The sequence below is a fragment of the Spermophilus citellus genome (genome assembly GCF_964194105.1).
Source record: "Spermophilus citellus genome assembly, chromosome: 18".
Classification (NCBI taxonomy): domain Eukaryota; kingdom Metazoa; phylum Chordata; class Mammalia; order Rodentia; family Sciuridae; genus Spermophilus; species Spermophilus citellus.
This window is the reverse complement of record NC_138200.1, coordinates 63,401,229-63,424,562: the sequence shown is the minus strand read 5'-3', so window position 1 is coordinate 63,424,562 and position 23,334 is coordinate 63,401,229. Positions and strand designations below refer to the sequence as shown.

The 23,334-nt window shown below is 48.9% G+C and overlaps 1 protein-coding gene across 2 annotated transcripts in view; it reads right to left on the bottom strand.

Moving 5' to 3' along the window:
* Positions 1-3,991: 3,991 nt before the first annotated feature.
* BCO1 (beta-carotene oxygenase 1) overlaps positions 3,992-23,334 on the bottom strand; it is a 31,669-nt gene continuing 12,326 nt past the window's right edge. For both annotated transcript variants that reach the window (XM_081275658.1, XM_081275659.1), the window contains 7 exons: positions 22,281-22,428; positions 19,783-20,006; positions 16,755-17,012; positions 9,520-9,625; positions 8,030-8,124; positions 6,834-6,945; positions 3,992-4,778 (listed from right to left, as the gene is read on the bottom strand). In XM_081275658.1, coding sequence (XP_081131784.1) covers positions 4,549-4,778; positions 6,834-6,945; positions 8,030-8,124; positions 9,520-9,625; positions 16,755-17,012; positions 19,783-20,006; positions 22,281-22,428 — 1,173 coding nt within the window. In that variant the 3' untranslated portion in view covers positions 3,992-4,548. The remainder of the gene's footprint in view (positions 4,779-6,833; positions 6,946-8,029; positions 8,125-9,519; positions 9,626-16,754; positions 17,013-19,782; positions 20,007-22,280; positions 22,429-23,334) is intronic.

Below are 23,334 nucleotides of genomic sequence, written 5' to 3'. Positions count from 1 at the left end.
GACATCAACAGCCTTCTCTGGGTGGTGGGACTTGGGGTGAGTTTTCCGACTCTTTCTTTAACTTAGCAGGTGCTCTGCAGTGAACATTATGAGCTTTACAATCAGAGGGAAAACGCTCCCCTAGGTCTCCCACTTTTCTCCACGGCTCTTTCTTGGGGAATTCACAGGACACCTGCTTTGTTCAGCCAGCCCACACCCACCTCCAGGCCTCAGCTGCACCCTCTGCCTGCAGGGAGCAGCCCCCTGCAGAAGCTGCAGGAAGCCTTTCCTGATCACCAGCACCAACAAACCATGTCCCCAGCCTGCCCCAACATAGCCCCCCGCACCTCTCCTTGCTCCTGTGTCCAAGCAAATACCTGCCTCTTTGCTGGAGCTGGGCCCTGTCTGCTTCTGTACCTGGTCTCTAGGTCTGAACTTGCAGGAGGAGGCTGAAGTGTTGAGGCCACGTCTCATCATCGTTGGACACTGAGGATGATGGAGATGACTTTTTGGTCCGCACACCCTGATTCACCACAGGAAAGACTTCTCCTGACCATTTAAGAACCACCTGAACAATCTTCCATGGCTTAAGAAGCCATCAAAGGTGTTTACACTTATCCTGGACCAGCAGTCTTTTGAAAGGAGTCAGTTCTGTGCCAGGGAAGTGGCACTGCCTTTCTCCACAGAAAAGTCTTAACTGGGCTTCTCCAGAAATCCTCACCATGGCTGATTTTGGGACTGTCAGCAAAAGAGTCTCTGAAAAAGAGTTCAATGCAGATAAACTTCCTATTTTCGTGTTGCCCTGTTTTACTTGGCCACTGGCCTGGAAGATACCAGCACTCCAGGTGCTGGACACCCCCTTATGAGTTTCTCACAAACATGTATCCAGTATAGTAGTTTGTAGAAATGAACAAACAAGGCCTCTGGCCTTGAGCTGGGCTTCACAGAGATGTCTACATTTTTAAGATAAGTTACAAAGTGGGCTCCATGGTAACAGGGAGGAAAGAAAGGGGAGAAGAAGCTCTCCCCTTCTCAGGTGTTGTCCTTGAAGGGTTAACTTGCCCAGAACAGGGAAAGAAAAAGCTGCTTTTATGTGAACTTCTGCAGCCTGTGAACCTCTGAGCCCCTCCTCTTACATGCTGGGTATAAAACTCTGAAACTACCTAAAGTCGGGGTTCAGGGGATGGATTGATTACAGCAAAATCTGTGCCCTCTGAGCCTGGCTGCAGCCACATAAAACTGTTTCCTGCTGTCTTCAATGCCATGTCTCGACTGTCCCTACAACACCGGGAACAAGTGTGAACAAACACAGCAAATGTACCTCAAATATAATTTGAATTTTCATGAGTCAATTTGGCATCATATTAGGGAAACCTTTTGTGGAAAAGTTAGCAGGTCAGCAGGCCTGTGAGGGCCTCCTGTGTGTTCAATACGTAGGTCTCAGAGCACTTGGGAAATACCATGGCTTGATCAAAGCAATAAACAAACCCAGAGTGATTTTTTTTTTTTCAGAACTTCCTGGTCACCTTTACACCCACATGAAGTATGACATGGTAGACTTGGAGGATAAGACAGCCTGTTTGTGATTCCCTCAGGAAAGGAGCACACAGCCTGCACCATCATGCTTGCAGAGGCTTGAGCTAACCCCCCTGGCCCCTGTGCGAAATGCAGTGCAGCCCAGGAGCCCTGCAAATCAAACACCCTGCCACCAACCTTGGGTGTTTTTGAAACTGAGAAAGGCAGATATGGTACATCAGCCTTCCTCATGACTCTGGTATCCACCTGTCCTCTTAAATAAGGTAAACAAACCACAGACATAGTTTTCTTCCCGAAGAACTGCACCCTTTCTCAAGATCAGGTCTGGGTGCTGTTTGGCGATCAGAATCAAGTAGGAGGAGGCGGAGGCATTCCTACATTCCAGCCTCCTTTCAAGTACGGAAAGCAGAAGAATGAGTAGGCAAGAGATGCTCAGCTGGCCAGCTCTTTTCCATTCCTGCCACCCAGCGCAGGCCTTGCTCGGATTTCCTCAGGCCACAGCCCATCTTATCAAGGCTGAGCTTCCGAGAGCCCCACAGGAGCCTCTGAGGAAGGTGAATGAGTGTCTGTCCTGCCCCTTAGAGGTGTGCGTGCTCCTGGAGGGGGCGTGTAAACCGAGGGCTAGGTGGACAGCTGAGGTCAGCAGGGAGGAGAGAGGAGGTCAGGGACAGAGAGAGGAGCCTTAGTGCGGAGTCCTGTGTGCTATCTCTGGTCCTCCATGGACCGTCCTCGCAACCCCCAGGAGCCCTTCAGTGAAGCTTTCTCTGGTTGGTGTGTGCAAAGCTGGGTTAGCTGGTTTATCCAACCAGTGCTATTGGTGCCGCATGACACAGGCAGTGCTTCTGAGGCCAGGATAAATCAGGGAATAGAACGCCCCACTGCATAACAACCAGGGTGACTGCATACCATTGATGACTCTCCAAGATACTCTGCTCTGTGAGGAAAGCCATCCTGGAGGGTTAATGCTGCACAAGTCCATTTATATCAGACTTCCAAGATGACAGCATTTTACAAATGGTGGTTGCCAGGGGTTAGGGATGGGAGTGGGGACTAGCGGGAGGCAGGTGTGGTGATGAGGAAGCACCTCGAGGGACCCTGGTGCTGATGGACTATTCAGTGGCTTGAATGGTGAATTCAGGGACCTACCAATTTTATGCAGGCAATAAAATTGTCTAGGACTAAACCACACACAAATAAGTTCAAGTGGGAGAATCTAAATAAGATTTGTGGGTGGTGTCAATGCCAATGGCCTGGTTATGACATACTGTAGAGTTTTGCAAAATGTTACCTCTGGGGAAAAGTGGGTAAAGTTGGCCTTGGAGTAAACTATACTACTTCTTAGAATTGCACCAACATGTATTTATCTCAATAAAAATTGCAATTTAAAAAACATAACTGCAGGGCATGGTGACACATGCCTGTAATCCCAGAAACTTGGGAGGCTGAGACAGGAGGATCCCAAGTTCAAGAACCGCCTCAGGGGGCTGAGGTTGTGGCTCAGTGGTAGAGCGCTTACCTAGCATGCATGAGGCACTTGGATAGATCCTCAGCACCACATTAAAAAAAAAAAAAAGATATGTGTCCATCTAAAAAACTAAAAATAAATAAATAAATAAATATTAAAAAAAAAAATCCACCTCAGTAACTTAGCAAGTCCCTAAGCAACTTAGTGAAACCCTGTCTCAAAATAAAAAATAAAGATGACTAGGGTGGTAACTAAGTGGTATAGTACCCCTGAGTTAAATCTCCAGTACAAATAATAATAATAACAATAATAACTCTGAGGCTGAATGGAGACTACAGTTTGAAAGCCAAATATTGTTTCATGGTGATTGTTGGGAAAAAGCCACAGTCATCCTGGATAGGTACCCTCCTGGGGTATTTCATGACCTGCACCAAAGTATTCCCACGCTTGAGGCACATTACTGAATCTCCATTGAAGACTGAATGGGATTTGGATTCAGCACAAGAGTGTGAACCCCCTGCTGTCCTGGTCCCATGCTGCAGGCGCCCACTGGCATAAGGGTGAGACTCCAATGCACACAGGGCTTCCAGTAGCTGGGCTTGCTCCCCACTTCCTGCATTCCCATTGCCACCTTGCATGGGGACCCTCGGCTCCTGCCACTCTGCCCCACACACCTGGTCTATCCTGGCAGCACATGCAGCTTGGAGAACCTCAGACACGGGCGACTCCCTGCTCTGGTTTTCAGACACAGACAGACGCTCTTCACGCCAGCGCTGGCCTTGGTCCTCCCTCCTGGATTCTAGTCCCTTTGCCATGGTTCATCAGGTCATTGTCCAGCAGGCAGACCATTGTCCTGGAGGCGGGGTCCCACTGACCTGTTAGTCCCATCGATTGTACCATGAGGCGCATCTTGGTGGCTCTGAACCACAAGTTCTACAACTTTGATTTATTACCTTAGCAGAACTTCAGAGGAAGAAGCCATGTAAAAATAAAACAAGGTCTGAGCAGACTTTGAAGTTTTTATTCTTTTTATATCATACCACATCGCACAGGGAATGCCCACATAGCAGCGTGCCTTCTGGGCCACGTCACTCATCACGGGGTGTGGCTGGGAAAGCCAGAACTCTTTGACCACAGTTCAGTCCATTAGGAGAGAAGGAGGTGGGGTGGGGGCAATGACACGTACTTATCTCTCTTCTCCACCGTGTTTGTGGTTTCTCTTTGTAAGAATGATGACAATGCAATGTGATTTATTTTATTTATTTATTTATTTATTTATTTTTGCAATGTGATTTAAAACAATTTCTGATTCATGGTCAAGGTCTTCATTAAAAAAAAAAAAAAAAAAGGAAAGGGGCTTCCTTAACAGTGCTAGAGCAACCAATGCGCATTTGACTCTCAACAAGGCTTCTCCAGACAAAATCCAAGTGCAGACACTGACGGGCTCCTTCTCCATTTTGTCAGTGTCCACAGAAAGAACAAGTGCAGAGTGAGACGCAGGCCCCGTTCCCCCAGAAAGGCGGCAGGCCAGGCCCAGGTCCTGCTGCAGAGCTGTCCCACCAGCGCCATCAGGCCTGTGATGCTGCCTGGCAGTCTGCAGCCTCGTCCGCCTGGGTCTCTGCTGGGGTCTGGCTCCTGGTGCCCCCGTCCGTGCCAGGGATGAATAACCCGTGGAGGTCCAGGTGCATCTCCACGGCAACTGAGGCTCGAGCCAGTTCCGTAAAATTTTTGGCATCCAGAATAAGCAGAAAAGGCGGCTTTTGAGGATCAGTAGAAACAATGGCAGATAAGATAATTCCTTTGGGAAAAACAAAAAGAAACAGTGCGTGCTTTCTTTGACTTCAGGTGCTGGGGCTAGAGCCCAGGGTCACACACGTGCTAGGGGAGCACTCTACCACTGAGCTGCGCCCAGCCCTAAAAAAGAGATACTTTTAAAAAGTGAAGCCTTGAACATCCTCTGGCTGGGGTACTGATTTCTCAACCATCTCTCCCTGTTCTCTTTAAACTTACTTATCTAATCCAAATAGGAGGAAAGAGATTTTGATATTCTATGTGAGCAGAAGAGAAGCCTGGGAACCAGAAATCAGAAGAACTGATTCTAGCACTGGCTGGATCAGTCCCTTTACCTCTCTGAACCTCAGTCTCTTCATCTGTACAGTAAGGATAACCCTCCCTAGTCTCACAAGGTTGTTGAGAGGATCTCTTGCAGGGTGGGGTATGAAAGCGCTTTGTAAATTGTTGCAAGTACTTAGGAATGGCTATTTTCCTACTGCTTAAAAATTCAGAAGACACAGAGTCCACTCCAGGGATGCACTTTGGCTACTATGTGTCACTCAGCTAAACTTGGACTTGTCACAAACCACTGGTGTTCGAACAAGTCCAGTTCATCTTTTGTGCATGCAGCCAACTGTAGTCTCAGCTTGCCCTCTATAGAATGGAAACACCCCAAGGCTTACTCAGCAGCCACTCTCAAGGGATAGACAGAGGCTAATGAGTCCACACACTTTCAGGGGAAGTGAGAGCCCCCCACCCCCAGGTTCCCAGGATGTAGAGCAGTTGAACACAGGCGAAGTCAGATTGGCCTGTATTCAGATCCTAGATCTGTACATAGGGTGCGTGTGACCTTGGGCAAGTTATCTCACTCCCTGAGCCTTCCTTGGTCCTATGAAGACAGTGACTCTCTTCCTAGGGACCAAGAGAACACACAGGAACCAAGTGCCCAGCTGAGTGGGAGGCCAGCCTCAGCTGGAGTTGATGCCAACAGTCCTCCACCTGGGAGATGACAGTGACATGGAGTTTTGGCTGGTGTGCCACGCCACAATCAGTAGGAAGACAAGGCCAGACAGAAAGTCACTCCCTCCGCACCTGAGGGAAGAAGCTGGCAGGCTCCCGGGGCCGCCTGCCCTCCCCTGCAGTGTGGGCAGCCCTATTATGCCTTGCCAGCTGGTGACCCGACCCGTTCTCCTCAGCATCCCCCGGCTGCGGGCAGGGCGTTTCTGAGGCAAGGGCAGAGTGGAAGGAGAGGATGCTTTGGTCATGTGGAAACCTAGAAAAGGGAGATGGGCACAAACACACACTTTCTATGTGCTCTGTGAAAAAGTCACATGTTTGTAGTTAGAAATTTGGACCCAACCATTGCAATGAATTCCACACCCTGGGAGAATTCAGTGTCACTTGGTAGGAAGGACATGGGCTTTGTTTATTATGGACTTTAACCTTGCCAAAGAGAGGACTAGCCTTTGTCCTTGGGAGGTCCCCTCTAAGTCCTTGGAATGTCCTAACAGTTGGTTCACCTGGGGGCCTCGGACCCTCCAGGGAGTCTATCCTCACAGTGTGGTTTATGGTGGACCTTGGACCATGTGCTGTCAGTTTAACCTCTGAGGGCTGACGACTAAAATTTGGCCACATAAGTGGCCCAGCAAGACTCTGGACACCAAGGCTCAGCTGAGCTCCCACAGCTGGCAGTACCTGGTGTGTACTGTCAAGTAAGGTCACTGGGAGAAGTCAGCGCTGAGACTACACTGGGAGAAGATAAGCGCAACCTCCCTGCCGGGCCGCTCCTGCACCCAGTCCTGCGGGTCTCTTTGCTTTGCTGATTTTAACCTGTGTCTTTTGACTGCAGTGAAACCCCAACCAATAAGAACAGCAGCCTCCTGTGAGTTCTGTGAGTCCTCCTGAACAGGTGGTCTGGAGGGCCCTGAACTTACAATTGGTGTCAGAAGCAAGAGGGTCTTGGGCTCAGACAGAGCTCAGAGCAGACCTCCCCTAGCTGTGTGACCTGGAGGACATGATGCCCCTACACAACATCTCTGTTTCAGGGGTGATTGCTGCAGCATGCAGTGGTCAGTCTTACCATCATCCTCGTCCTTGGCACCTGGAGCAGGCACAAATAGGGGTTCTGCAGGCCAGCAACATTTTTCGCTCCATTTTAAGGTTGACTTGGTAAGAATGTCATATTTTAGAATCTGTACATCCAAAGAGGGGAACGTGTGAGTTATCTGTTCAAGGACATGCTGATTTCCTGGGAACAGGTAGGTACGGAGGCCCACGGGGGGAGATTAAGCCCTCACATCTAGACTTTGACATCACCTCCAAATGACATCTGCCTCTGGTCAGCACAGCAATGAAAAGGAAAGAACTGAAATTCCTCCTCTGGCTTCAAACTCAGGTCTTCCAGGTACAACGTGGCCAACAGTGACAAGGAATTCTCAGAAAACTCCTGAATTGATCTGGTATTTGGTACTACATTGCAATTTTATATGTTAAATAAACTAATGTGTTCAATGCCAAAGCTAGAATATAATGTGATTCCTTCTTGCTTTAAAGATGAAAGACCCTGGGCAGAGGAATAGCTCAGTGGAACAGCGCTTGCCCAGCATGCACAAGATCCTGGGTTCAATCCAGCTTCGTGTAAAAAAGAAAAAAGTCCCTGGGCCTCTCTTAAATTCTCATAGGCCTACTCCCTTTAGGGTGTAGGATTAGTGGGGAGAGGCTTAGGGTGTCTGTATGTGTGTTTGGGAACTTTAATTTTTGGCTTTGTATATTTCTACCCTGTTTGCATTATTTTAAAACACAAAATTATTAATAATTGAAGATGTCAAAGAAAAGTGAAGCCTGTGTATCACTTTGTACAGTGCCCAGACATAATAAGATTGACAAACACTAATTTAAAAAACAAAATAAATCCTCCAAATTCTAGTCACACCCTCTCTGCTCTAGAGGGTGAGCTAGTTCCTGAGGGCAGGGGTTGGGACACCCCTGCTGACTTCCTTGTCCTCTTTGCCTACCACATGGCAGCACATAGTTGGTGCTCGACAAATACATGTGGACTCAAGTCCCTGCCTGAGCTCCAACCAGGGCTTCTTGAGCTGCAGCCCACGAGGTATGGCTCGATCTCTTAGATGGTTCATCATTACTTTGGATTTATCTTCCCAAACTGATCTCCTTTCCTGATCAACATCCACACAGTCTCCAAAACCTTGAATTCAGCTTTGCAGACAGATGAGATCATTCTAGAAAACCACTCTGCAGCCACACAGGGGTCAGTACCTTGGTTGGGATTGGGCTCCACTGAACCTCAGCAGCAAAGACATAGCGGTATTGCTTTCCGTTGTGAGCATAATTGATCCGAGGGAGCTCTAAGCCTGGAGAGAAAGGAGGCAACAGTAAGCCCCTGTCACCTGGGTGGGGAATATCCACCCTTCCTTCCAGGCTGGGCCTCCTTTCCACAGAAAAAGTTCCCAAGCAGGATTCCCAACCTTGATTCAGACTCCAGATTGGATCAAAGGCAGCCAAATGCAGGGGAGGGAACCTCTGATAATGACCCTGGCTCTATTAGAAGTTTCAGGAGTAAGGTATCATAGACCAGGTTTAAGTGTGTAAGCATCTTTAATTATCCAAGATAGAAATCAAAGAGAATTGCATGATTAAAATCAGAGGCTACTGCAAATTTTTAAAGCTCTTTTTAAAAAAGTACTTGTGCGTATATAGGGGCTGGGGTTGTGGCTCAAAGTGCTTGCCTAGCATGTGTGAGACACTGGGTTTGATTCTCAGCACCACATATAAATAAATAAAGGTCCATCAACAACTAAATAAAAAATATTTTTAAAAAGTACTTGTGTGTATGTGTGCACACACACATGTGGGGGTGTGAAGATAAATTTTGGAAGCAGAGTAAGAAGTTTCAATGGGCAATACAAAAAATATCTGATGAATTCTATTATAATAATATGTAAAAATGATGTTTACAGAAGATTTTAATGACATGGGCAAGTATCCATATCACAAAATTAAAGGCTGATTATAGAATCATCTTAATAATGTTACAAATGAAGAGAAAAAGTTTAAAAGTACTGCTGGGGTTAGAACTGTCTTGTAATTTATATGTTATATTGTAGATTCATTATGTGAAAATTTCATTATGTCTATTGCTTTAATAATCCAAAAAATTCCATGCAGATGTGCATATCTTTAGGTATTCCCATGGGTCAAGCTGAATTTCTAAATCTGAATGCTGAAGGGAAAGTATTCTCTTGTGACATACTCCAGGTGTTGAAGCCAACTGCTGGTGAGGAGGTAAGGTCCAGGAATAGGGGCTGCCGAGGCGACCCTCTCACCCCCTGAAGGCCTCCTGAAAGGACCCAAGGCCTTTGTGGCTCCTGCAGGCTCAGCAGGGACTAAGGACAATGGACCACTGGGATGGGAAGGAGATATCCGTCCAACCCCCAGATGAGCAACTGTGACACTTCCAAGGGACAGGCCAAGGTGAGCATGAGAAGGATGGCCGCTCACATACTTAATAAGCTGCCCACGGCTGGCCCCAAAGCAGGCCTGGGTCTAAGATTTACATCTTCATTTCTTTATGTTCCAAGAAGCAAAAGTCCCTCACAGAGCAGGTTCAAGGGTCTGCAGAAGGCCATTTACAGAAGCAGATTCTTAGGCAGCCAGGCAAATTCAAGTGTTGCCAGGAGAGTCCCCAGACACTGAGCCTGATACCCCCTCCCCCGCCCCCAGATACATGCAAGGAGGGCGCCTGTTACCTTCGTAAAGCGCTTCTGGCTGGCAGTAGACTTGGTCATCTTTCTCTTTCAGGGCCGTTGCTGTCGTAGATGCCACCTTGATTAAATTTGAGCCTACTTCGGCATTCTGAAAAGAATCATTTTTCAGAACAAAACAGGATGACGTTTTATTCAGAGCAAATCTTTCCCTCACTGGGTACACTTTAAAAATGCTTTAGCATAAATCGACCGGCTTGGTCTCACATTAACAGTAGGAAGCAGGTATTTTATTGTTGTGATACTATTCTCAATTTAAAAATGAGGGTTAGCAGCTTGAAGTGGCTCCTCCAAGGTCACTCAGCAGTAGGTGGTAGAACCAGGCACTGAAACCTAGGGCTCTTTTCTCCCACTCTGGGCTGCTTTATCCCTCCTAGGGAAAATTAATATGCTTATAAGAGTAAATTCTCACTTTATAAATACTGGATGATTCACCTGTAAAAGAGTGCATCAGTCATTAAAAGGTGTTTATAAAGATCATACAATAATATGAGAAATGCTTATGGTACAGCACCAGGTGAAAGTTCTGGACTAAATTGCATATGGAGCCTGAGTTCAACCATTTACACAAAATTACTGTAAAGAGACTGGGAGAGAAACCAAATATTGACAATACAGTGAGTGGTGGGTTATGGGGACCTCCTCCTTTCTTTCTCTGTGTTTCTCTGGATTGTCAGTACTTTGACCTGTGAAAATGTATCATTGCTGAAATGAAAACAAATGTGATATAATTATTTGGGAGAAAAACAACTTTCAAGGCCATTCCTTAGTCTTGGGTTATGATCAGACTGCTCTGTTCAGTAACTTTCTGTCACCATTAATCCAGGAGAAGGACTTAACATGAATAAATACTTACTGAACACCTAATGTTCCCTGTTTGCCCCACTTCCTAACCATGGGGTCTTAAGCAGGTTAGTTAGCTTCTCCACAATTCTGCTTCCTTGTGTATAGTGAGGATGATAATAGTTTTGAGTTATTGTGAAGATTAAATAAGATCATCCTCACAAATGGTCTACAAGAATGCCTGATTAACTTACGAGCTAGATAAATGCTAACTGTTTTGTTGATGATGACATCTTTGTTGTGATAGTTGTCCCCATTGTCCCTAGGGAATACAAGCCCCCCAGTGGGTGCTTACTGTAGGTAGTACTGAGTCTTATGTATAGCATAGTTGATCTGATAACTGGGGCAGATATGAAAGGATTAACAGGCAGGTAGTATATACAGTATGGATACACAGGTGACTCATGTCCTGGATAGGACAGAGCAGGAGGGCTTAAAGTTTTATAATGCTGAGAACAGCATGCAATTGAAAACTTATGAATTGTATATTTTGGAGTTTTCATTTCATATTTTTAGATCACAATTGATCATAGGTAACTGAAACTATATAAAGCAAAACCATAGGTAATGGGGCACCACAATATGATTATTATTATTACCATTACAATAACAATTCCTACCACTACTCCTGGGGGTGAGTACAGATTAGGCACTGGAAGACTGAGAAACAAAATCACAGATCCTTATTTTGGCTGACTTCTCATTGAAACTTTTCTCCATGTACCAATTTCCCAAAATCACTTTTTATAATGAGAACCAACCTATTTTTTGCTGGGAAGGAGGAAAAGTTCACTGCATCCTGGTAGTTGGACTACAGGAGTGCTGAGAGATCTGTCTAGATTAACCCATCAATTTACAGAAGAGAAAAAAGGGGAATTGTCCAAAGCCACACAGGCAGAAGCAGAACTTGGGCCCAGGCTTTTGCACTGTGATTCTTCTTCTTGGAAGCAAGAGCATTGTAACAGTGGGCAAAGCAAGAGCAAAGGTCCTGAGACTGGCCAGTACTCATCCTGCAAGTCTCAGCTCAAATGTCCCCTAATAACTCGGTCTGAATCTGAATCTTCAGTGTCTCTGAAACAATTGTTCTAAGCAGTGGTTTCTCCATTATGGAGCTGATTCTTTTTCTTTAATTTTTTTTTTTTTAGATATACATGATGGTAGGATGTATTCTGACATATTATACATAGCTGTTTCCTTCTTACACTTGTCTTCTCCATAAAGGTAAGGACCAGACTTTGCCTACTGCATGGCACACAGTCAGTGCACAGGAAGTAATTGCTGGAAGGAGTAAATGCATAACTCAAGCTTTTCCTTCAACTATCAAGCGGTGAAACACTTGCTTCCCAGGCTGGCTGTAAGAATTCAGTGAGATAAACGGTGTGAACAGAATAGCCCAGTGCCTGGCACACTGGCAATAAACAGAAACTCTAAGTGCCTCCCTCACCTGTGCGCACTGGGAGCCAGTAGGAGGCCTGCCTGGTGCCTTGCTGGACACGTGACAGCCACAGGCCCCTGGGCATGTCCCAGCCTTGATTCTCAGGGAGTTGGTCTACAGAGACATCTTATAACTCCAGCCTGAAACTGGTCAGACTGGTTGAGGAATAAACTGAATTTTTCCACACACAGCAATAACGAACATGACTCGGCTGCTTTCGGCTGCAATATGCTCAGCTTTGGAAAGAAATCACTTTCCAGCCAGAGTTCAACAAAATCCTGGAGGCCTACTTTAAAGTCCCTTAATGTGAGGGAACTCCCAGGAGAATCAGTCATCTCAGGAATCCCCCACAAACCAGTTTCAGTGTGAAATCTCACTCTACAACCTTCTATGTGAATTTGAGCCCAACCTCAATCTCGCTGGGCCTGCTTCCTCCTCTGTCAGAAGGGCTGTTGAGAGTAGGCAGAGTTGCTTCCTCCTGCTCTGAGGATCATGTTTAGCATGGAATCATAGCTGTTGAAACCTCTGGTCCAGTGTCAGTCATATTGTAGTTAGTGACCTGGAGCCAGACGACAAGCATTCAGATCCCAACACAAATCCCATGGCTGATTCATCGATTTTGGGCAAACTACTTTCACTCTCATCTGTAGACACAGGGAGAAGCCACAACTACTAGGGTGTGATGTGTATTAGCACAGCACTTCACAATTCCTAAAGTGTGCAAGACCCAGAGCGAGAGAATGAGCAGAGGATCACAGACCCTAACCATCAAGCAAATTGAGCAAAATATCCTCTCTCTCCTACCTGGACACATGGACCTTAACATTGTGGAACTAACTGCTGTGTCCAGGGCAGCAACCACCAGCCAAATGTGGCTCTTTAAATCAAATTTTAAAAACAGTGAAGTAGGGGCTGAGTAGGATTCTCAGTGGTAGAGTGCTTGCCTAGCCCATGTGAGGCTCTGGGTTCAATCCTCAGCACCACATAAAAATAATAAAGGTATTGTGTCCATCTGCAACTAAAAAAAATTTTAAAAAATAGTGAAGTAAAATGAAACATTCTGATGGGCTCTGTCAAGTGCTCCACAGAACTCATGGCCAGTAGCCCTGTTACAGGGCAGGGAGAATGTTCCGGCTGTGATGCAGGTCCCAGTGCACAGTGCTGCTCTGGAAGGAGCTTGACTTTAGGAATCTAGGGCCCCTTGCAGCTCCGAGCTGGATGAGATGGCTCTGCCCTAACTGCCTGGATGCCCTGGCCAGCCCTGCCACCTTGTGGGCCCAGGTGGGTACCCCAATGGCACAGTCCACTCTTAGGGGGACAGGGGCAGGCACTGAAGCAGGTTTAGGATTCCAGGTATCCAGAGCCTGGTTGGGGTAAGAGTGGGGAGATGTCCTTCTTGGTGGGTACAACACCTGATGCCCTGTGTGCACCTCACCCTGTGGAGAAGGGGCCCTGCTAGAGACAGAAGGCCAGAACATGGCCCCCTTTGCCAGGGTCTAAGAGCACAAAGGGCATTTAATAGGCCTCAAGTGCAGCACGCTCCCAACAGCACAGCTTCTCTTACATCTGTCTTCATTTTTGCATTTGGAGATAAAACCCAAATCTCCTGGTCTAGGAGTAGAAGCTGCTACTTCTGGGCCCAAAGTGCCTCCTCCAATGACAGCCTCTTGTGTGTGGATGATAAATGCTCTGAACCCACCTCCTGGAGCACACGATGCCCTTTAGGACAAGGGCAGGGCTGCGGTCCCTGTTGTCTGTACATGCCCATGGCCCTCCCTGCCACTCCTCCTCTCTGCCGAGCCCTTCCCTAGACACCTGATGCCCTACATAGACAGGCTGGGGGGGCGGGGGGGGGGATGCCCAGAGGCCCTAATGGCCCCACCTTCTTTTGACCTTCGCTGGCTCAAGTGCAAGAGAATCCAGGGCAGTGGGGTGGTCCTGGGCCTCTAAGTACAGTGCCCTGTCGCCCATTCCATGTGGAAATCATTTTTCATTTGGAGACCTTGGTTCACATTTTCATTCATTCACTCCTCATTTATTCCTTCCCGATACTGAAGAGTGAGTACCCTCTCAGCTTGGGGACACAGTCAACAAAACAGAGTCCCTGCCCTCTTGGAGCCTGTGCTTCAGTGGGAAGAGGGGACTGAGCAAGTTCCTCATGCTGGAGGTAAATGTGGAGCTCTGGGCCTGGGGGTGTGCCTGCACCTGAGGGCAGAAATGACCTGAGGCCTGAAGGATGGGGAATCCACCAGGCCCAGAGTTTCTCTCTCCTGGCTGCACATTGGAATCCCTGGGTGCTGAGCCCAGCCAGGCCTGGGTCCCCTGGAGGTTCTGCTGTAGTGGTGTGGGCGTGGGCTGGTCAAGCTTTGCAGCAGATTCCAACATGCAGCCAGGGAGATGGGACAGATCAGTGTGGCAGGAAGAGGGAACAATAATGGGCCAAGGTCCCAGAGCAGAAGGACATCTGAGAGAGGACTGCACTCCTAGGGTCACCTCTCTGATCAGACTCCGGACAGGGTGGGGCCAGAGCTGTCGGATGTGCGCATGTGTGGCTATGTCCACCTGCTTCACTCTCCCATTTCCATATGCAGCAGCGGAGTGACTTGAAAGTAGAGAATACATTTTTAAAGGACAAGAAATAGCAATTAAACAGCGTGACCAGAGCTACCCATCCCATGGGCATGTACAGACAACAGGGACCGCAGCCCTGCCCTTGTCCTAAAGGGCATCGTGTGCTCCAGGAGGTGGGTTCAGAGCATTTATCATCCACACACAAGAGGCTGTCATTGGAGGAGGCACTTTGGGCCCAGAAATAGCAGCTTCTACTCCTAGACCAGGAGATTTGGGTTTTATCTCCAAAACCCAAATCTCTTCTTTGCTAATTTCAAAGCACCAGATGGCTACACAGCGTCTTTTATAAACATACCTGTTTCCCTTCTAAGCATGGTCCTGGGGAAGGGAACCATTTCCAAGGCATGATAAAAGGTTATAAAACCCTCGGTGTGGGCAGCAGGAGGAAGCGCACTCCTCTTCCTGCATCATCATCCTGGGCTGAGAGTGGCCTTGTGAGTCACCCACATTTTGTGACACCCACATTCTTCCTGGAAGTGGGAGACAGGCTGCTGAGCTGCACTGCGGCATCTCCAAGCCATGGGCTGTGACCGATGGGTCAATAGCCCTGAGCGCGCAGGGAGGGAGGGAGGCAATACTTTTCTGATGGGTCCCTCAGAGTCTCAGGTGCCACAGTGCCTGAAACCTCTTTTTTCTCTTTTAAATGTGGCACTGGTGGTGGAATGCAGGGCTTCTGAGCTGCGCCCCCAGCCCCTCCAGCTTCTTTTCAAGAGGTCAGACCTTGGTGAGCAGCAGTCCCCCTGCGGTTCAGACCTCTGCTTCACATCTTTGTCTTAGTGCCAGCCTTTGGCTCTGTGTCGTTAGAGATGCTTCCTTCCACACCAGTTAAGAGTTGGCTAAAACAAACAATTTCATAAATTGTTAAATAGGGGCGCTATCAGACATGGTGAAACCATGGCAGAGGCACACAAATGACCACAGGTGGGGCAAGGCCAGAGTGGCGGGCAAGACCCTCTGCTCTGAAGACTGAGTAACCCTGGCGCGGCTCCTGGCTCCCTGCTCGCTGTGTGGGAGTAGGCTGAACCGCTGCCCGGTGGAGCCTGCAGTGAGGCCGGGAAGGCTCCCCGGGTACTGGAGGAATGAATGTTCCTAGGCCTGCAGAGCCCTAAGAGGGGTCGGGGTGACTGTCCAGGGCTCCTTCCAGGAGTGAGCTCTGCTATGGAGAACAGCAGTCACTACCACCTCGCAGCTGCAAATGTGGTTTGGAGATAGGCCGGAGCAGGCTCTGATCTTAGGTGGGCTGTTGGGACCTTGGGCACATTCCTTCACCTCAGAGCCTCTGCTTTTTCATCTGTAAGATGAGGCTGCTGGGGACTTCTCCCATGGGTCGCCCTCATCATTAACTGATGTAAGGGAAATAGAATGCTTAGCGAAGTACCTGGCACCTGGTGTGCATTTAGTAAATGTGAGCCATCAAAATGTAATTGCATTTGGCTTCATTGACATTCACTAAGTCATGAAGACAGTGAGTGCTGGAGCCAGAAGCTGTGCTGTCGCCTCCTTGCGCCCAGAGCCACCGCAGTGCCACCCTAATGGAGGATGACTACTGGAATCGGAACAGGACTGTTGGACAGCCAGTGGAAATGAACCCTGGACAGAGACTATTAGGTAAAAATTAAAAATGATGCTGTCAAGGGATATTTAATGTCAGGGAGAGATGTTTAGATATATTAATAAGTGAAGAAAGGAGCATGCGAATTAGTATTCCCTCACATAAGAGGGAACAAGTGTCCAGATGCCACAGCGTGGAAGGACTTTGAAAGCATGCTACCTGGGAGAAGCCAGTCAGAGAGGCTGCTCGCCATGTGGTTCCATTGACACGAAAAGTCAGGAAGGCAAGTCCTTTGAGATGGACAGTAGGCTAGTGGCTGCCTGGGACTGGGGGGAGGGGAGGGGCACCAGGAGGTGATGGCTAAGGCGTGTGGGATTTCTTTTCTGGGGTGATGAAGATGTTCTAGAATGGATAATGATGATGAATGCACAACTCCATGACTATATCAAAGAAGAATGAACAGAACACTTTAAATGGGCCAATTTTGTGATATGTGAATTAAATCTCAATGAAGCTGTTAGAGTTATGTATAATCTGATTAAAATTGAGAGAGATATGTACATGTGCATCTTATGTTTGCACGTATGTGTGTCGGTGGGGCAGACAGTACAAATATGTCCATAATGATCAAAACAAGGAAAGCATCATTTTTCTTAACAGTTCATTTTGAATTTCAATGTCAATCAAATAAGTGCCAAAGTAACTTCCTACTGGGCTTGGGTCTCTCTAGGAAGAAACAGCTGCTCCCCAGCACCATACCTTGTCCACATGGAGGGGCACAGCAAACCTCCGGAGGGTGGGGACCGAGGTGAGCCTGCAGTTCTCCTCGAAGTCCTTGTTGAGGTTGGCCAGGTAGAAGAGCTGGTAGAGGCTGTTGTCCTCATAGGCGATGACATCAAACAGGATGCAGTCACCTTCCTCGTAGGCGTTGACATGGTGAAACACCACCAAGGCATCTGTGTAAAACTTGGTGGGCACAGGCTTTCTGGTCCTCTGGTCAATGATGTGAATGTAAGTCTGGAAGAAGATGCCCACCGGGTGGTCAGCTCTCCCTCTGAAGCCTGGCATGGTGGAGTCCAGGGACTGACAACACCTGGCCCTACCTGGCACTAGCTCATGATCTGGAGCATTCCCCCTCCTGAGCTCTGAGTCTTCTCAGAAGTACCCGATAGGTAGAAGCACTCAATGGGCAGAGCTGTGCCTTGTTGGTTTCTGTGGCCCCATCTTTTTTTTTTTTTAATATTTATTTACTTATTTAGTTAGTTTTTAGCGGACACAACATCTTTTTTTTTTTTTTTAAGAGAGAGTGAGATAGGAGAGAGAGTGAGAGAGAATTTTTAATATTTATTTATTTTTTAGTTCTTGGCGGACACAACATCTTTGTTGGTATGTGGTGCTGAGGATCGAACCCGGGCCGCACGCATGCCAGGCGAGCGCGCTACCGCTTGAGCCACACCCCCAGCCCTCTGTGGCCCCATCTTTAAGATGGAAGGAGGGATGCCCTGCTGCCAGGGCCTCTGGGCAATGTCTGGGGAGGCTCCCGAGGGTGCACTGTCCCGCATTCCACAGACGAACTTCAGTGGACCTGCCAGGTGTCAGGCTCCATCAGAAGCTGTAGTCCCATCCTATGGTCCCCTCTCCTGGCTGGTACTGCAGGGCCTACTTCCCACCTTTGCCTGTTCCCCAGGAGGTGCTTGGCACAGCAACCCCACCTGTCCCGGGGGCTGCAGTGAAGCGGACCCAGTGCCAGCTCCAGCCTAGGAGCTGCACCCGCTCACAGGTGCTCAGGGACACCTCCCTGGGAACTACTGGCTGGCCTCACTCTGGGTGGTAATCAGCCATATCTGTGGCCATTTGCCTAATCCAACGGGGTGTGAGTTTTTTTCTTTTGGCAGGTCTGGGCTAACCACCTCCTCCTGAGAGGAAGGGAGGTTCACTCTGGTCCTTCTTTCTTTCCCAGAACCAACCTTCAGGTGTTAGGAGGGCTGCAAGGGAGGTAGGCTCTGATTGAGGTGGTAGTGGGCTGAGTAGGGGAGGTGAGGATAGTGGTGATGATTTTAGGCTTTCTCTCTCATGACTGCAATTCCTGAGCCAACCACTGGGATCTTGCAGGAAATTCTCTTTTAAAGTTGGGTGTGGTGGCACATATCTATAATCCAGGCTACTAGGGAGGGTGAGGCAAGAGGAACACAAGTTTGAGGCCAGCCTCAACCCTGTCTCAAAATTAAATAAAAAGGTCTGGGGATGTAGCTCAGCTCAGTGGCACAGCACCCCTGGTTTCAATTCCCAGTGTTGTAAAAAAGGAAAAAAGAAAATTCTCTTCTGAACTCATTCCAGAGCTTTCCCCAGGGCTGTCTGCTCTGACATGTGGGTTTTGACATGTGGAATCTCCCTGAGACTTTCTGAGGGCCAGGGACTCCTGAGAGGTTCAGGTTAGAGACATAGAGGACTCCCAAGCTCCTGCTGGCAGGAGCTCCCAGGGGCTCCCCAGGAGAGTGCTACAGGACACGCACAGCTTCAGTGGACTTCCGGTCCTTCTTATTTAAGCTTCAAATATTTGTGGAGGGGCTACTAGGTATCAGGGGCTTCTTCGGGAATAATCCCAAACTCCCTTCTCAGAGCTCCCGTGCTAGTGGGGTGAAGCCCACAATAAATACCAAATCTACAACATGTCAAGGTGATGGGCGCTCCTGAAATAAAGATAGCAGGGTGGAGGTGGAGAAAGCCCTGGACAGGGTCTACTCAGATGGGCTCAGAGAGGAAGGCCCAGAGATCAAGGGTGTCGAGCCACCACCTGGGTCAAGGGCAGGGGGCAGCCAGGTGCAGGTGGGGGAGCAGCCCACTCCATGAGAGGAAGACGATGCAAAGGCCCTGAAACAGGAACGTATCTGGCTGGTTCAAGAGCCAGGAGAGTCAGGAGGACACCAAGCAGGGAGTGAGGGCTTGGGATGGGGGTGTGTGGGGATTCCAGGATCTTATTCTGAGGAAGATGGAAAATAACTAGAAGGTTCTGAGCAGAGGAGGGACCTTAGCCACAACTTCACTCCCACAAGAACCTCAGCGCTGAGAAGGGAGAGGACAGGCCCTAAGGAGGTGGCCAGCCACAGTATTTGTATGTACATGTAAAATTGCTTTCTACTGGGACAGGAGGCTGGGAGGGAGGGGACTGAACATGTGGCTCTAAAGTCATGTATTAGTTGACTAAATAACACTGAGAATTACTTGATATTTTTCAAAAGTAAAGTAATAACTGAAAATAAACACAAACACAGACGTGCACACATTACCACACAGACACACCTGCTGGAGCACTCAGGCACACCTGGACTACAGATGTTTCTCCTGAAGCACGCTGGGGAGCCCTCCATCACTGCGAGCACCTGCCGTCCTCCCAGCAACACAAGGTGATGGCAGGGATGCCAGAGGAGCCGTGTTCTTGGATGATGGAGGCTGTGAGGGGCCCAACTATCCCTCAGGATGAGCTCTTGGTCCCTTTGCAGCTGGGCATGTGGGGACTGGGTTGGTGGCCTTGGTTGCGTGAGGCCAGTCTATCTCCAGTGACTTACTGAAGTCGGGGTAGAAGGTCCAGGCCTCTTGCCCTCATTCAGGGATACTCTAAAGGACCATCGGCTTTAGAACTCTGGAAGGTTGAGGCTCCTCCCAGAGTCTGCAAGGTAGCTGCTCTTCTCCCTCCCTCCACGCAGTCTCCTTCCCCGACCCTCCTGCCAGTCAGGCTCCCTCCCAGTCTGCCCCTGCGGCAGGCAGCAACATCCCAGCCAGGCCTCACCTTGTCCTCCCTGTGGAAGGCCATGCAGGAAGCCCAGCTGACTCCCCGCATGTATGCCGTTGCCATCTTGAGAATGTCCAACCTGAACGGCTGCTCCAGAAACACGATGTAGTTCTCGCTGATTCCAAAGCTGTGGTAATAGCTGGGGGAGAGGAGCGAACGGGAGGGGATGGAGCAGAACACCTCCGTGTGCCTCAGAGGGCTCTTCCCCTTCCTCTTGGCCTCTGCAGGAAAGCAAACCTGGAATCACACAGGAACCAGCCCAGGACAGGACCACCACACAACTGTCACCCACAGACTGATGGTTGCTAAGGAGACCAGGCATAGGGCCTGAGAGCATCCCACTCAGGCCCCCCATGACGATGAGCTCAGGTTCTCGGGCATGAAAGCCTCTGGTCCACCAAGGGAGGCCTCGAGGCCAGGGCTCGGCATCACAGCCAGGGGCTCACCCGAGCCTTGCCTGCTTTGGCACAGTCTCTCTGGACTGTGGTCCCACTCCCTCGGCTCCACTCCCCCACGCCTTTGTGCATTGTCTGTGACTGCCTTTGCTTTCAGCTACAGTGGCCCACGCCATATGGTCCTCAAAGCCTTAAATATTTACTACTTGGCCCCTTTACAGAAAAAGTCAGCTGCTGCAGAGCAGTGCTTTTCAAACTTTAGCGCTCATGTGAATCATCTGGGGATCATGATAAAATGAGGAGTTTAACTCAGCGTGCGGGCTGGGGCCTGAGTCTGCGTTTCCATCAGACTCCCAAGAGACGGGGGCTTTCTGGGCTGAAGCTCTGGTATTTTGCTGGGTGCCATCATTTGGCATGTATTTCCTAAGGCTTCCACAACTTTCTCCTGCACTGCCCATTACAAGACCCTGGGAAGGGACTGACTTGTGATGAGGGGCTTTTACATATACTGTGACAATCAAGCCAGGCTGTTGGATGCCCACTGCAAAGCTGAGAGACTGAGACTTGGTGACATTGCTTACCACTGTGGTCAGAGCCACAGGGTTCAGTGAGAAACATGGCCTCTTATCCTTGGCTTCCTTCTCCACCATCAGGTTGCATAGCCTCAGTGAAGGTAGAGACCAGGATGAGACAACACAGTGGTGAGGGACAAGCTGACCTCTTGTCCTGACTGGGGTTCCGGTGCCTCACCTGGTGCACCTGACACCAGAGGTGATCAGTGTTTGGTTTTCTTATTCCTCTGAAAGGATGAGTCACCCCTGGCCAGAAGGCCTCCCCACCCAGGCCCCAGGCCGGTTTATAATGAGTTACCTGCAAAGGTCCCCACCTCTCTGTGGCCACCTGTGCACACTGTAAACAGCTGGCTGGGGAGGATGTGGTGGGGCTGTGGGATGGTTCTTTTCTTCACAAAACAAATGAAGCACAATGCAAACTGAGATGACAAGCTCCTGGCCCAGGCGGCACAGATGGGGATGGCTCCCCAGGCCAGTCCCAGCTTGGAGCAGAGGGTGGCTGCTCTTGCAGTGTCTGTGCTCCTGTAAACTGTAGGCCCCAGGGTGTCACCTGATCCCCGAGCCTCACTGTCCTCCTGGGTAATATGAGGTGGCAACAGATGCCTAGATACCCCTGACTCTGGCAGTCTAGGATTCTGACTGGACCTTATAGTCCTTGAATGACATAATTAATGAGATTTTTGCTTAAAGAATACTCATTGTACCTTCTGACCCAAGGGAATCACATCTCCCAGCACAGCCTGGCAATTCTCTCAGAAGTTTCTACAGGACTGTGGGGGCAGGGACCATCAAGATCACAGATGTAAACTAGTTTCCTAAACCAGAAGGTCAGGTCAAGCACCCTCAGAGTCCCACACTGCCTCGAGTCCTGCGTGGCAGCCCTCATAAGGCCCAGTCTCCTGGGTGTGGTTCCTAGGAGGGTCCTGGACAAACACAGGCTAGAAACCTCACCCTCTTCCCCCTCAGGAACATGCAATTCCCGTTGGCCTGGGCTTTGCTCCAGAATCCCAGCCCTAAGTGGAGAAGGTCCAGAAGGCCCAGAGAATAGGGTGGGGATTTGGAGTAAATCCCAGCAGAGCTGAGCTCCCTGAATAATCCTGGGAGCCTGGCTGCAGAGCTGGGGGTGAACCCTGGCCATGCAAAGATTGTCAAAAGACTTAAAACATGAATGGATGGATGGATGGATGGATGGATGGATGGATGGATGGATGGACGGATAAACTAATAAAATAGTGGAGCTTTGAGAAAAGGTTGAAATAGGACAAATGAATGGATGGGTGGTGGGTGGATGGATAAAATGATGAATTGATGAAGGAGGTTAGAATAGTGAGAGAATTCCTTTCTTCCAAAAAGAATTCCAGAAACTACTCTTTTCTTTTAAAGGAGGAATCTGAGTTTATGGTCATCTGAATGCCTTCTTGATGGGGAAAGTATCACCAAGTGCTGGGTTGTAAATAAAACCCAGCATTCCTCAGCAGGAGCTGCCCTTGGCCAGGTGGGCTTCATTACGTGCCCCAGAAGAACCTACCTGGCACTGTGGCAGGGATCTTAAATATCACATATTTTGTCTTCCCCTTGTCCACAATGGATGTGCCCATGTTGAGAACATCTCCAGCCCCATCATAATGAGGATGTGACGTTGCCAGGTTTATAGCCACATATTTACGATAATCAACCTGCAAAATAAGACAGCCTCAAGGTTTTTAAAGGGGAGAGGTTGAAATTTCTTGAACACCTGACTGATTCTATGTCCAGAGAGATGAGGGGAATTTTTGCACATCTCCAGATTGGAAAATAAGAGAATTACCTGAGTGGGTGTGGACCCTTGGATCTGATGTAACCCTGTGTTGGGAGGGGCTCCTACTGCAAAGGGGTAGAGGAGAGTTGGTGAGCCTGTGTGACTTCTGTGGCTGTCATTCCCCCCTGCGGCCTGTCCCTGCCAGGGCCCTCAGCATGCAGACAGGCTGTCTCACCTCGGGAGGCTTGAGCAAAGACTTTGGCAGAGAGACTGCAGCCTTCCAGCTAATCCTGGCCACTGCTCTGTTAACTCATTTAGATTCACCACTTTTGCCTTCCACAGAACACAGGGCTCCGAGCCTGTCTTGCACCATTATTCTGGGGATAGAGAGGGCATAAAGCCCTTTAGTCAAAGTGAAGCTCCACTCACAGGCTGAACAACAACCCCTGCTCTGCACAGGCCACAGCTGCAGAACCATGAGATGGCCAGGACCAACTGTCCACTCTTCCTCCCCAAGAGCAGCACACCCTCCAGCCCAGAGTCAGGAGGGCTCCGTCCTTTCCCGTTATTTCCTCTTTTGTGGAAAGCAGGCATCAGTTGGACCCCCGCCACCTAGCTTAAAAGGAGCGGGATATAATTTCCCAGCTAAGAAAAGCACTTGTGAAGAAACGCCTTGTGAAGACACCGGGGCTTTGAACGGCCAGCTGAGGAAAATCAAACCCGGGTCTATTGATTTTCACAAAAATGTTGGATTGATTCTGCCCAGGAAAGGCATCTGCTAGGACATTTATTTTTATGCCCTTGCTCTTTGCCCAAGGCCTCCCTCTACAGGTCAATATGGGTA